General features: G+C 46.5%; 1 protein-coding gene across 2 annotated transcripts in view; it reads right to left on the bottom strand.

Annotated features, from left to right (window-relative positions):
* The window catches only part of rab6ba (RAB6B, member RAS oncogene family a), a 34301-nt gene that overhangs the window by 8854 nt on the left and 12633 nt on the right, over nucleotides 1-12814 (bottom strand). The window contains exons 2-5 of one of the 2 annotated variants that reach the window (XM_079740643.1): nucleotides 7769-7827; nucleotides 3536-3589; nucleotides 1991-2096; nucleotides 987-1098 (exon numbers count right to left, since the gene is read on the bottom strand). In XM_079740643.1, the coding sequence (XP_079596769.1) occupies nucleotides 987-1098; nucleotides 1991-2096; nucleotides 3536-3589; nucleotides 7769-7827 (331 nt within the window). The remainder of the gene's footprint in view (nucleotides 1-986; nucleotides 1099-1990; nucleotides 2097-3535; nucleotides 3590-7768; nucleotides 7828-12814) is intronic. The other variant, XM_079740644.1, reaches the window with a different exon arrangement.

The following is a 12814-nucleotide window of genomic DNA, read 5'->3' as shown; positions in this document are numbered from 1 at the left end:
AGGAACATTTGTTTCAGGAACGTTTCGGTTTGAACCAGTAGCACCGTCACCTCTTTGTTCACTAGCCACAACAAGCCGTTTCTAAATCGACCCTGTAGTGACATCAAGTGGGCGTGTCCCACCAAGATGTATGTAGGCCTTCAACCGCATTGCCCGCCCAAAATGACCTTACCACTCTTAAGACTTATTTTTGGGGGAAAAGCGTATAAATAATAAAAGGACATTTTGAGGGGCAGAGTTTAAACCATGAGTTCCACATCAGAGATGTTCTGTCCAGACGGTCAATCGGGAATCACATCCCTGACAAATCCCCTGGATGTGGGAGGCTTACCCACGGCTGGCTGATCTTAATACACTCGGGTTGAACACTTCGGCTAGATAAAAAGCGGCTGGGCGCGCGACTTCCTCTTCCTGTGTGACCAGGAAGTTAAGCGAACCGTAGCAAAGCAGCGAGGATCAAAGCTTAAAGAAGTGACAGCACTTTAGGTTTGAACCAAAGTAGGTGCCATTCCAAGTTCGAGCCATCAGAAGTGACATCATGATAGTTTGGCTCAAACTAACTAGTAACATATCTCACCAGAGATGGCGATGTTGCTTCCGGCTCTTATTTGTTTTTGGTTACCCTTTAACCTTCAGTAATAGGTACTTAAAATGATTGACAAGTGACCCAGGTCACTAAAACCATGAACTCCCATAAATGACTGAAATTGATCAAATTTTCCAATCATAATGTGAGTCACAACTTGTTTCCCATTCATTATTATTCTTTGCTCAAGTAAAACTATTTAACCTATGCCTGAAGTCATATTTGAACAGACAAATTAAACTCCCAATTAGGACCATGTAGACTTCAACACTAGAACTTCAAGATCATGTGTAGAACAGAAGAAGTTTTATATTTGAGCAAGGAAACCGTCGCAGCCGCCAGCCATAAAAAGACCGAGCCACAAAGACACTCGCAACTCGTAGCGTTGACCGGTACAAACCTCTTATCCGCCAGATCCGTCTTATTGCCCACCAGCATGATGATGACATCACTCCCTCTCTCTGTTCTGACATCATCGATCCATTTGGACGTCTGCTGGAACGAGTTAACGTCTGTCGAGGGGGGAGCAGCGACAAACCACAATCAAATAACCCGGCCCACTCCGGCAATTAAGATGCGCCATTAACCGGCATCAAGGCTCCCTGCTGCCGTATACTTGATATAAAACGGGAGCACTTTGGTGGAGCAGAGTTAACCAGAGCCGCTTGCCTCCATGCATGCCCCTGTAATCCGTTATTGTAGCAATCTGATCAAATGGAGAGGGGCAAAATCGGATTAGAAGTATTAATCTTGTTTAACGCAAGGATCCGACATCCTAAATACTTCAAATATTCCACAGCGGATGGAACACGAGTGTGTATGTACAGGATACAGGGTATGGAGATCACGTAGTATTGTGTTTCTCTTTTTGGAGCCCAGGGGCGTCTGAAACCTGATTAAGTATGCGGGCTAATCACCAGTTAAAGGGCAGATTACACCCTGGACAGGATCTGTCTAATAATAACGAGATTGTTGTATAAAGAATATTAGTAGTGTGTCCACGAGGTGAATTTAATTATAAAAGTGTCAAGAGATCTAGGAAGCAGGGTAAACTGTGAAACTGTGTTTACATTATTGCTGATCTGTGTATCTGTGGAGGACATTGTTGAGGGGTTCTGTGAAATATGAGTGGAAGTGTGTGATCGCATAAAACAAACAGGAAACAGGATCGATAGAGTCTTAACCAGCTTCCTGTTCTCAGAGGACCACCACAATGGCTCATGTTACACAGTACTTTATAAACTGTAATGTATACGCTGAAATGAAAACACTGTACTGTATATACTAGGCACATTAGGGTGAACATTAATGCATACACTGTACTTTATAAACTAGACAACGGTACACACTATGGTATACACTTTATAGACTGTAGTATTATAGTGTTGTAAGTATTAGTAGTACTTGTGATGTCGTAGACTACCACAGCCACAGTAGAGTCTCTGATGTAACTCGGGATCAGGCTCCTGAAGCGCTCCTGGCCCGCCGTGTCCCACAGCTGCAGCCGCACCTGCAAATACACAACACACAGTACTATCAGTACACACACAGTACCATCAGGACTCACACAGTACTATCAGTACCATAGTACAACCATCAGTAGTACTCACAGTACTATGAGTACCATCAGTACTCACACAGTACTATCAGTACCATAGTATAACTATCAGTAGTACTCACAGTACTATGAGTACCATCAGTACTCACACAGTACTATCAGTACCATAGTATAACTATCAGTAGTACTCACAGTACTATGAGTACCATCAGTACTCACACAGTACTATCATAACCATAGTAGAACTCCCAACACCATCAGTACTCGTACAATACTATCACTACTCTGAAGTTTCTCAAACAGTAATATCACTACTCTTGTAGTACTGATAGTATTTTCACAGTACTATCATTACTTTTGAAGCAGCCTCACAATACCATCCATCGGCACTCTGGAAGTACGTACTCATCAGTATTGAGGGAAAACAAACGTTTAAGAGTACAGACGTTAAAGCTGTTGCATTACTCAGATAACGTTCATCAAGCCTTATAGGTGTCTGACCAGACCCCACACACACACACACACACACACACACACGGGGGAGGGGGGGGTTGACCCGCTGTCAGGCCAAGGTCATGCTGTCGAACGTGAACATTCTCCCAGGAAACAAACAGCCGAGCGCGCGTCTGTGATTGTATAAATCTCCATAATCACAGACGGGCGCTGGCCTGCTGAGTGACTGCACTCCCAGCCCTCCTCCGCTCAGCCCGCACTGCGCTCTAACGAGCACAGCAGAGGGGAACGATGCACCGTGAACCCGCTGAGCCTCCCTAGCTTAGACTGGGATCACCTCCTTCCCCATCGCAGGTTGAGACAGACAATGAGACGGTGAGAGAAAGAGAGAGACAGACAATGAGACGGTGAGAGAAAGAGAGAGACAGACAATGAGACGGTGAGAGAGAGAGAGAGAGAGAGAGAGAGAGAGAGAGAGAGAGAGAGAGAGAGAGAGAGAGAGAGAGAGAGAGAGAGAGAGAGAGAGAGAGAGAGAGAGAGAGAGAGACAATGAGAAAGGGAGAGACAGATACAATGAGAAAGGGAGAGACAGATACAATGAGAAAGGGAGAGACAGATACAATGAGAAAGAGAGAGAGAGAGATACAATGAGAAAGAGAGACAATGAGAAAGAGAGAGACAGACATACAGTGCGAAAGAGATACAGTGGGAAAGAGAGACCGATACAGTGAGAAAGAGAGACCGATACAGTAAGAAAGAGACTGATACAGTAAGAAAGCAAGAGAAAGATAAAGACTGCTTTGTTTGTCTTCCATGTCAATAAAGCTCTTTTCAATTGAACTGAGAATCAGAAAGAGAGAGAATAAAAGAAGGACGGTGAGGAAGAGAGAGAGACGGACAGGAAGAGAGGAGGTTTGTCAGGTCGTTTTCTGCCTCACCGTCCGGTCCTCCAGGTACATCGTTTTTGACAGGAAGTCGATTCCGATCGTGGCCTGAGACAAGACGAGAATGGAGAACATGGTCAATATAAACAATCACACATTAACATTGAACACAATCTTAGGTCAAAACAGCAACAGCATCTTTTATACATAGCACATCAACTAAATACAATAATAAAGCGGTTACAAAAATATATTATAAATAACGGTGAAGATAAATGTGGATGTACATGTAAACAAGTTCTCCTTCTTCCATCCATGGAAAACAGGGAAAACGCAGAATGTCTGGTACGACTACAGGCTCAGTAATACTGAGTGTACTACAGTAATATTGCAGTTCTTGTTTTTTCTGACCTGCCAGTACTGAAGTGCCTGAGGCAGGCGTGTTTAAATATAGAACGCCACACAGAGACCTACACACGGAGAGATTAGGTGCGGAGTGAATAATTCATGCTGTGTTAAAATATTAAGCACCTCCCATCGTTAGAGAAACAGACCCAGGCTCCAAGGGCGTTGTGTTTGTTTAACAGTGCTGGGGAACGTTGCGGAGATCTGAGGTGTATAGAAATCCTTTTTAAATTACTTTGGGTTCTTAATGTGTTGAGGAATCGAACTGGTGGGGGCTAGCCTGTGCGCGTGGTGTTGAGGATGTTTGCGTGGTGGCTAGTGCGTTCCTTTCCGATCTGAATTCACTGCAACTTGTTTTGAAGAAAAGTGACTGCTCGATGAGGAAATGTTATTATTGTAATATAATCCATTGGGGGAATCACTTTAACATAAAACAGCAAGGTTTAAACATCACGTCGGAAACTAGATTCACCGACAGGATGCACAGCAGTCGGCTGCTATCTGCTCCTTGACGGTTGGCCTGATCACAGTTCCAGCCTCGGAGGGATTCCCAGGCCGGCATCAGAAGACTTTCCCTAACCCCGAGCACTCAGAGACGAGGACAGAACCTCCAGAGCCACAAGGAAGAAACCTGAAGAGGGAACCGCATCTCACCAGATCTCAACTGGCATAAAGGGGGAAACAGAACCACCATTTTGAGTTGATAGAAAAGGGAAAATATGAAACAAACATTCATGAATTATTGAGGAAAACTGCTGGGTTGAATATCATAGCATATCATCCCATCTGTACCGTCCTTTCATAATGTAGAATATCGTGTTAACTTCTACTATAACGATGTTTACCTCCACATTAATTAATACTACTCCTACATTGATTCATGTTGAATATTTCAGTTGTTGTCTTATTTACATTCTTTATTTGAGCACCCTGTATGCGTTCTGCCGCTGTGACAGCATAGTGTCTAATAAACGTCATCTGATCCATCTGCTCTGCCTCATCAACCCTCAGGCGAGACGGCCGGCGTTCACCTCCACCTCCCTGCGGAGACACGGAGACATGGAGACAAGGAGCAGGTACTCCACCGCGGGGAGGAGGTACTCCACCGCGGGGAGAGCCTCACCGGGCGGACGTGTCGGCCGTCTGCCTGACGCGGTCACAGCTCCGTGACCACAGGTCTGACAGCTCCCCATCGGCCGCACAGCCAGGCCCTTCTGCCTCCAAGGCTTTCAGCACCACCTGCCTCCCCCCAGCACCACCCACCACCTCCACCAGCCTCATCCTCCCCTCTCCTTCACCTCCCTCCCCGTCTCTCTCTCTGGGCTGCTTGTTGGCATCATGGATGAAGAACTGGTGACATACACGTTACTGCTCTCCTTGTCTTTCACCAAATTAATTATTCACAGTCAAACATATTTAAAGCCTGTGTTGCTTCTAGATGATCGCTAGCAGAAATTAGTACTATTTGGTACCATTTACTATGTAGTCGTTTAGCAGACATGTCTATCTTAAGTTAATTCAGATACATGACATTAAGTATCTTAGCTCTTAAATCCCAAATGTCCAATCGCTGGACATTGGGGATCTGATTGCTTCAGAATAGCAATTAAAGTAAAAACTGTATTGGACTTTGTTTAAATGTTCAAGCTAATAACCAGCATCATTCCCCTTTTTAATTGCCTTCAAAACAAAGTATGAGAAAGTTGGAGCCTAATAGTTAGCATAGCAGGGACATGTACTTCTGTTCTGCCAGGTTTAGCCATTTATTACTTAACAAGAATCCGGTGTCGGGGCAGAGAATGTATTTGTGTAAATCTGCATGGGCGATTTGCATGACAAAAACGTGAACACAATATGGATTACATCCTCTGTTGCGCTAACGACAGGGAGAGACCGACTGTAGCTCTCCACTCTCCGCTAAATCCGGCTCATTGGACCAATCTGTCCTCCATCCAGTGAAAGGAGTCCTGGGCGCAGTGGGAACCGCTCGCTATGCTAACTAGCTCTCCACCACTGAGCCTTCATAGGAAACCTCAGGGGAGGGTCCGTGCTAGAAGATGCTAGCGCTACATCACTAGCTTTACAGCAACAACTCCTCATGTGAACTGTCACAACAGGCAACAATTTAGATAGGTTGGATTGTTTTTGGTAGTAGAAATATGTCTCCTTTGAATATGGATTCATATACGTCTTCCCATAACAACAATAAATTGATTCATCGTTTTTCCAAGGCCCTCACCACACAGTATAAAAGGTGAGAAGTGAAACTACCCAATCAGTGACCAGAAGATTACAGGGGTGTCCGCCATGTCTGTGGACACCGGGGTTAGCACCCCTACACCCCTGAACTATTTTAGTGCTACTAGTTAGCTATTAGCTACTAGTTCCATGTTCTGAATGCCAGGGAACCGAGGGGCATATTGAGGCCCTCGTGTGACTGCAGAAGCTCCGAGCTACGACGACAAGGGAAAAAGTTTAATCCTCAAATGAAATCCAGCAGCAGAGTGGTGTAATCTGGTTGAGGATATAAAGGCTCTCCTTCAGCCAAATGCAGTCCAGACATTTCCACACCATCAAACAGATGGTTCACAAACTTAATATCAAAAGCTGGGAATATTTGTTTTAAAGATTATGTTTAGTTTGGATTTGACGACAGTTTGAAGACGACCATTTAGGGGATGTGGAAGGAGGGAGCAGCAGGGAGTTGGCGATGTTTGGATTTCATAATAAGAGTTTGGGAAATAAAGTGCGGTTGCCTTTTAAAAATGGCACACCCTAACTAGCTAGTGAATTCTGAGTTCTCAAAACCAATCAGGAAAGAGTGGCCCTTCCAGATCTATGATAGATTGATAAATGGGTAGATTACACAGTCTACAAGGGGGGGCAGCAGCAGACCTGATCTATCCAAGACCTCAGAGTGGACATTCCTATTTGTGGGGTGGATCGTTCTCGCAGTTTCGCTGGCGTTTCCGTCTCCAGAGAAGCTAGCTAGCTCAGAGTTCCGCCACGTCCGTCTAATCTTATTGACCGAGTCCAGGGCTCTGCTGTTCGCTTTACCCAGCAGTGGGGGGTGATCTGGATTCCCTTCGTATCCCGACAGGAAGGAGAAACGCCGTTGCAATGCCGGTAATTCAATAATCCCAGGGACATGCCGTGATGTCATGGCAACGATGCATCAATATCAACGTGACATTCGAGGACAAGAACAGCCCTAAAATAAAAACACCCACATTCAGCAAAGAGAAAATGTTTCATAAAGAAACGTATACCTTTATGATCCCGAAATATCGCGGCGGTGGGTAATATTAGCGTTGGCGAGTTGTTATATTCACGTTATTAAAAAGTAACTCAATGAACAGAGTGTTGTGGACGCGTTCTGCAGTGTGGAGGAGGAAGAGGAGGAGGAGGAAGGGTCTCTCTGTGGCAGTAAGATGCATGGCTGGTTATTATGGTCTGGAAATACGATGTGCTTAGCAGTGGAGTGGTAGAGGTCAGACACAGCCTCAAGGTGTCGTTTAGAAACACACAAAAACTCACCGAAGCACACACACTGTCAAACGCACACCAACCAAACGCACACAAACAAAAAGACACACACACTAACCGAAACACCCACCCACACACACACACACACACCAATTGAAACACACTAGAAAACACAAACACACAGTAAAAGAAATTAAACATTGGGGTGGAAATGAGACCAGTAATCCAGTTAGGCTACACAGTATACTGTACTTTAATGCTAATTTTACATAAGAGACCCATTCTCTATATATCTCCATTTACAACCTCCCTGGTAAAAAACATCTCCATCTTCAACCTACCTGGTAAAATACATCTTTTACCCCACCTCCCTGGTAATATAAATCTCCAACCTACCTGGTATGTGTTGTCAAAGCTGTCGTACATGAAGCGAGTGATCAGGGACGTCTTTCCAACTGCAAGAAACAAATAGAACAAACAGGACATGAATGTTTTGCAGCGGGCGAGAGACCATCACTGTCTGCAGATGGGTTCAACCATGACATGCAGTCTACTCCAAATCAATTGTGACTCCAAACAACGTACACAAACACAAACACAACACAAATGTATTATTATATCATATTGGGGAATTGCTTCCCTAGTTGCAAACAGCAGCAGATTTGTGGGATATATTCTTCAGAATAAAACGAGGAAAAGTGAGGATCAGCTGGTTTTGTGTCCCTGTCATAAATGACATTTGCAGCAGCTTGCAATATAACTGTCAGCGTATCCCCTTGTCGGTCACTTATGTCAAAGGTCTGCACATCATTCAAAATGACAGAAATAGCAGTGGCACACACTTTCATTTCAACCCCCGCCCCTCTGCTTCCAGGGTTTAGGATGGAGATCACACAGGGGGGGGGGGGGGGGGGGGGGGTCGCCATGGCAGCATGGTCCAGGCTCTCCTGCACCCCTTTAGAGCAGTGGTTCTCAAATGGGGGTACGCATACCCCTAGGGGTTCTTTGGAGTACTGCAGGGGGTACACCTTCAAATAAAAACTATTATTTTTTCACAGTTGCATGAAGCACAGGCCCATGTTTCTCACTTAATTGTGGGTATTTGCACCTTTGTGATGTTCATTTCTACACTGCCAAATAAAACGCACACATATTATTTCTGTTAATTCTTTCTCCCAAAAATGTTTTGTGCCGGTGAAGGGGGTACTCAGCTGAAGAAAATATCTTAGAGGGGGTACACTAGCAGAACAAGTTGGAGAACCAATGATCTAGAGGCCTGTCTAGGAAGAACATGACTCCATATATTACGAGATGTTAAGAACTCATTCTGGACCCGTCCCAGTGAGCGCTCCGACACCTGCTGGTTCACACGCTGATGCATTATGGGTACTTATAGAGTTCAGCTTGCTAGCATGGAAGGTCATTAGCGACTGCATGGGGAATCAACGCAGAGGTAGGTTATTTGAACGGTCGCTCATTATAACAACATTAAGTAATTTAGCAGACACTGTTCTCCAAAGAAACTTAGTTTGGAGAGTCATTAAGGAGCAGGTAGGGGTTAGACAGTACAGAGACAGGTCATTAAGGAGCAGGTAGGGGTTAGACAGTACAGAGACAGGTCATTAAGGAGCAGGTAGGGGTTAGACAGTACAGAGACAGGTCATTAAGGAGCAGGTAGGGGTTAGACAGTACAGAGACAGGTCATTAAGGAGCAGGTAGGGGTTAGACAGTACTGAGAGTCATTAAGGAGCAGGTAGGGGTTAGACAGTACAGAGAGTCATTAAGGAGCATCTTTCTCTAGGATGCCTACAGATTGGACTGTGGACATTGGGAATCGAACCCAGAACCTTTTGGCTGGTCGTCAAACAGTCTCACCACTGGACAACACTGCCCATGTGCAGATCGTTCTCAGGCAATTGACTTGAACTATCTTGAGTGTATATTTAACAGCTATGCTACTAATTAAGCTACAACTTTCTCAGACTTTGTTTTGTTTTCAAGGCAATTAAAAAATGGTAACAATGACGGTAACAATGAGTAAATGGACAGTTTAACTTCTCGCAGAACATTGGTAGGGGGCGCTAGAGGACATGGAAAGCATAGAAACGTGATGATAACCATCAGAGAGCAGCAGGAGGGAACACTTTAACACATGATATACACTATTTATACATATTTATTCAAGCCTTGTGTCTCCTGTCTCCATCATGTCTGTCATTTACAGCCACAGCTCATTTACATAGCGATGCCACTGCGTTTAAGATCGTTTTTTACAGCTGTGTTTACGAGGTCTGAGTGACTAAAACACCAATATAGCAGCCTGATGAAGAGACACCATCTGTTTTCAGAGAGACTAAAACAGCTTTAGTGGGACGCTAAACGATAGAACTAGGAAGGTATGAGGCAGATACCTCAAGTTATTCTCCCACATGACAATCCCCTTGACTATTAAGTCATTCAGCAGATGGTTCAGTCCACAGAGACACACAGCAAGGGTTTGTGGTAGATACCTTTCATTAAGGGGCAGGTAGGGGCTGTGGGCATCTTGCTCACAGAAGACTGGAAAATAAGGAATGAAACCCACATATGTATAGCTTTGAGTCATGAGCCCTGAAACATCCACTAATCGTCTTCACAGACGCCTTGGAGAATCAGTTGATAAGACTTGTTCCATGACTCCATTTTGAGACCTCAGCCGATTCAGCATGTTTTTCCGTATCACCACAATATTATGAACGCTGGAAGGCACCCAATGAAACCAACGCGGCTCAACTGTCATCGTGACGTCCTGTCATCGACAGATTCCCCACGGGCTTGGGAAACGTACCAGGTTTTATCTCGGAGTCATCCTTCTCCTCCCACCTGCTGCCGCTCACGTTTCCTCTGCCGTCTGAGAATGTTAACACTTCTGTTACGTTCAACGGAAGAGGAACAGTGTGAGGGCGGTTCAGGCCATACTCAGTACATTTACATCCACATTAAGGACATTTAGCACACGCTTTTATCCTTTATTCATTTGTCAGAAGAAAGACAACATTTCAATGTCGGTACAGTAAGGATGTTCGTAAAACCAACGTGCTACGTGCTATGCAGAGTCTAGCTTAATTCTGAACAAGTGAGTCTTGAGGCTTTTGGCGGAACTCAGTGCTCAGTTAAAGTTCTTAACGACAGCTCTAATCAATCCCCTTTATTACCGGCCTCGTCCTCAGGCCTGTAATGAAGCTGAGCATGAACTCATGATGTCTACTGGCTGCCTTGACTAAACTCCCTTAATGACCTCCAGTTTCAGACCGATCCCATCCCACCACCATCTGCCTGTGAGTCAGCCTCCACATTACTCACACCACAACAAAAACAGAACAAACCGTTTGTCTTAAGTCGTTGTGGACCGACCAGGGGGGGGGGGCGTCGATAGCTACAGTGCTACGCTAACATCAACAGCAGCATGTGCCCCTTCTCCTTACAGATATTGATCGGCGTAGGAATCCATCCCATCCTAACTCCTCCAAACAGCCTTCCCTGATTGGCTGTTACCATGGTCTTGAGGGAAGGAGAGGGGTGGGGGTAGGAGAACCATTAAGATGCAGGAGACGACAGCCATCGGCTGAACACATCTCTGGGGGATCTCCTCTCAGCCAGCTCTAGGAGACAGAAGGTCAGCTGGTGAGGACCTCCGGGAGCCCACTCCGTCGCACTGAGTCAGCCGCCTCAGAGCCGCTCTCTCTGGGTTCCCAACCGGAGGGCCGGGGGCCACCAGGGGCCCCTGCTGGGCCTGTGAGGTCGCGGAGACGGCTGACTCGCACGCTGTCGACGGAAGGAGCGTTTCCGAAGGTCTCGGCAACGTCCTGCTCAGAGGGCCTGCTGATTCGTCAGCACGAGCAAACACACCGACTAGTGCGGCGCGACTTGAACACGTTCACGTCTGGTAAAAAACGGATCTAACAATCCACCACAGGGGCAGATTCATCCCATACTCAAGAACTAGATCACAGAACGTGTTTGCCTCTTGTTTTCGCCTCCCACAGTCACCGTCACCAGTATAACATCTCTCCTCACCCGGTCAGACAAAACACGACTACACCCATTCATCACTTCAGACGATGAGGGGTTGTTCTTACAACACGGCTCAGGGAACACAGCACCACCCCCCATCAGCACCACCCCTACCACCACCACCACCTCCAGCAGCACTACCACCACCACCAACCTCACTACCACCACCCCTGCGGCGCTGCTCTGAGGCATAGCGGTGGCAGCTTGACGTAGTTTATGTTCCCGCCGTGAGTCCTCGCTACAACACCTCCTCCCAAGGACCAATTAGAGAAGACGGAACAAGGGGTGTCACGGTGCCGGCTGTCTACTCCCGCCGAGTCTCTCTCTCTCTCACTCTCTCTCTCCCTCTCTCTCTCTCTCTCGCTCTCTCAGCAGCGAGGCGTGGAGTCGATGCTCGAGCACCGCGACCCATTTCCCTTCAGACGGTGAGGTACTCTGCGTTTCTTAGGCCGCCTTAACGACTCACCTGTCAGACGGATGCGCTCCGGATCCAATCCACTCACAAAGAAGGCTTTTGTTTGGTGGATACAGAACTCAGGCTCTTACTTCAGCACCAACTGAACAGCAGGTGGGTTTCTTTCCTTCAGCAAGGAGTAGAAGTGCAGACCGCTCACGCCTACACCCCTCCTAGGCAGTGGTTCTGCTCCCCCAGACCACGACGCAGGGCGGTGATGTTGAGTATAACGAACAACAGCAGGCGCTGCAACAGGCTGCCATGCAGGAGGTCTCCCGGAGGGTGGGTGGTGATGGCTAGCTTAACCTGTGCACACTGATTACTCAACGAGCAACAGGTGTGCAGCCTCCCCCAGCCCCAGAGTCCAATCAGAGTGACTCGGGCCAGGTGAGGCTGCTTCTTAAACCAGCCGTCATCCGCCGCAGACACACCCACACACCACAAGGCTTCAGCTTTAGTCGAGTCGTTAATTGTGACAGTGTTGTTTAATCATCACAGCCCCTCTGGAAGAAAGCCTTAAATACTTTTAAACATTGCCCACGAACGAGACAAATAACCTCCAGGAAACACGACGAGGAGGAAGTCATTAATCATCGTTAATCTGAAGGAGACACAGAAAGGGGATACGATCATTGAGGGAACTAAGATCCATTAAGTCAATCTACACACCCCTGTGTATTTAAACACGCGGTTCCTTCTGTGCCTCATCATGAGAGTGGGTCCTGGAGGGTTTCAGGGGTTCAGCTTTTCAGGGGTAGAGGGGCGCAGGTAACAACAGCTGGGGTTCTCCACTAATGAACACAGGTGGAATGACGGAGGCTAATGAGTGGACTGAGGGGAGAACTTTGTGCTCGATGGCAAGTGGAGGAGAAAGGCCAGGACTCTCTCCTATCAGGAGGAAGCGTGGGAAACATCCCAGTTAGACACCGTCCCTC

Source organism: Pollachius pollachius, assembly GCF_949987615.1.
Source record: "Pollachius pollachius genome assembly, chromosome: 7".
Classification (NCBI taxonomy): Eukaryota; Metazoa; Chordata; class Actinopteri; order Gadiformes; family Gadidae; genus Pollachius; species Pollachius pollachius.
The sequence above is the reverse complement of the archived record's forward strand: the minus strand, read 5'-3'. Positions and strand labels throughout refer to the sequence as shown.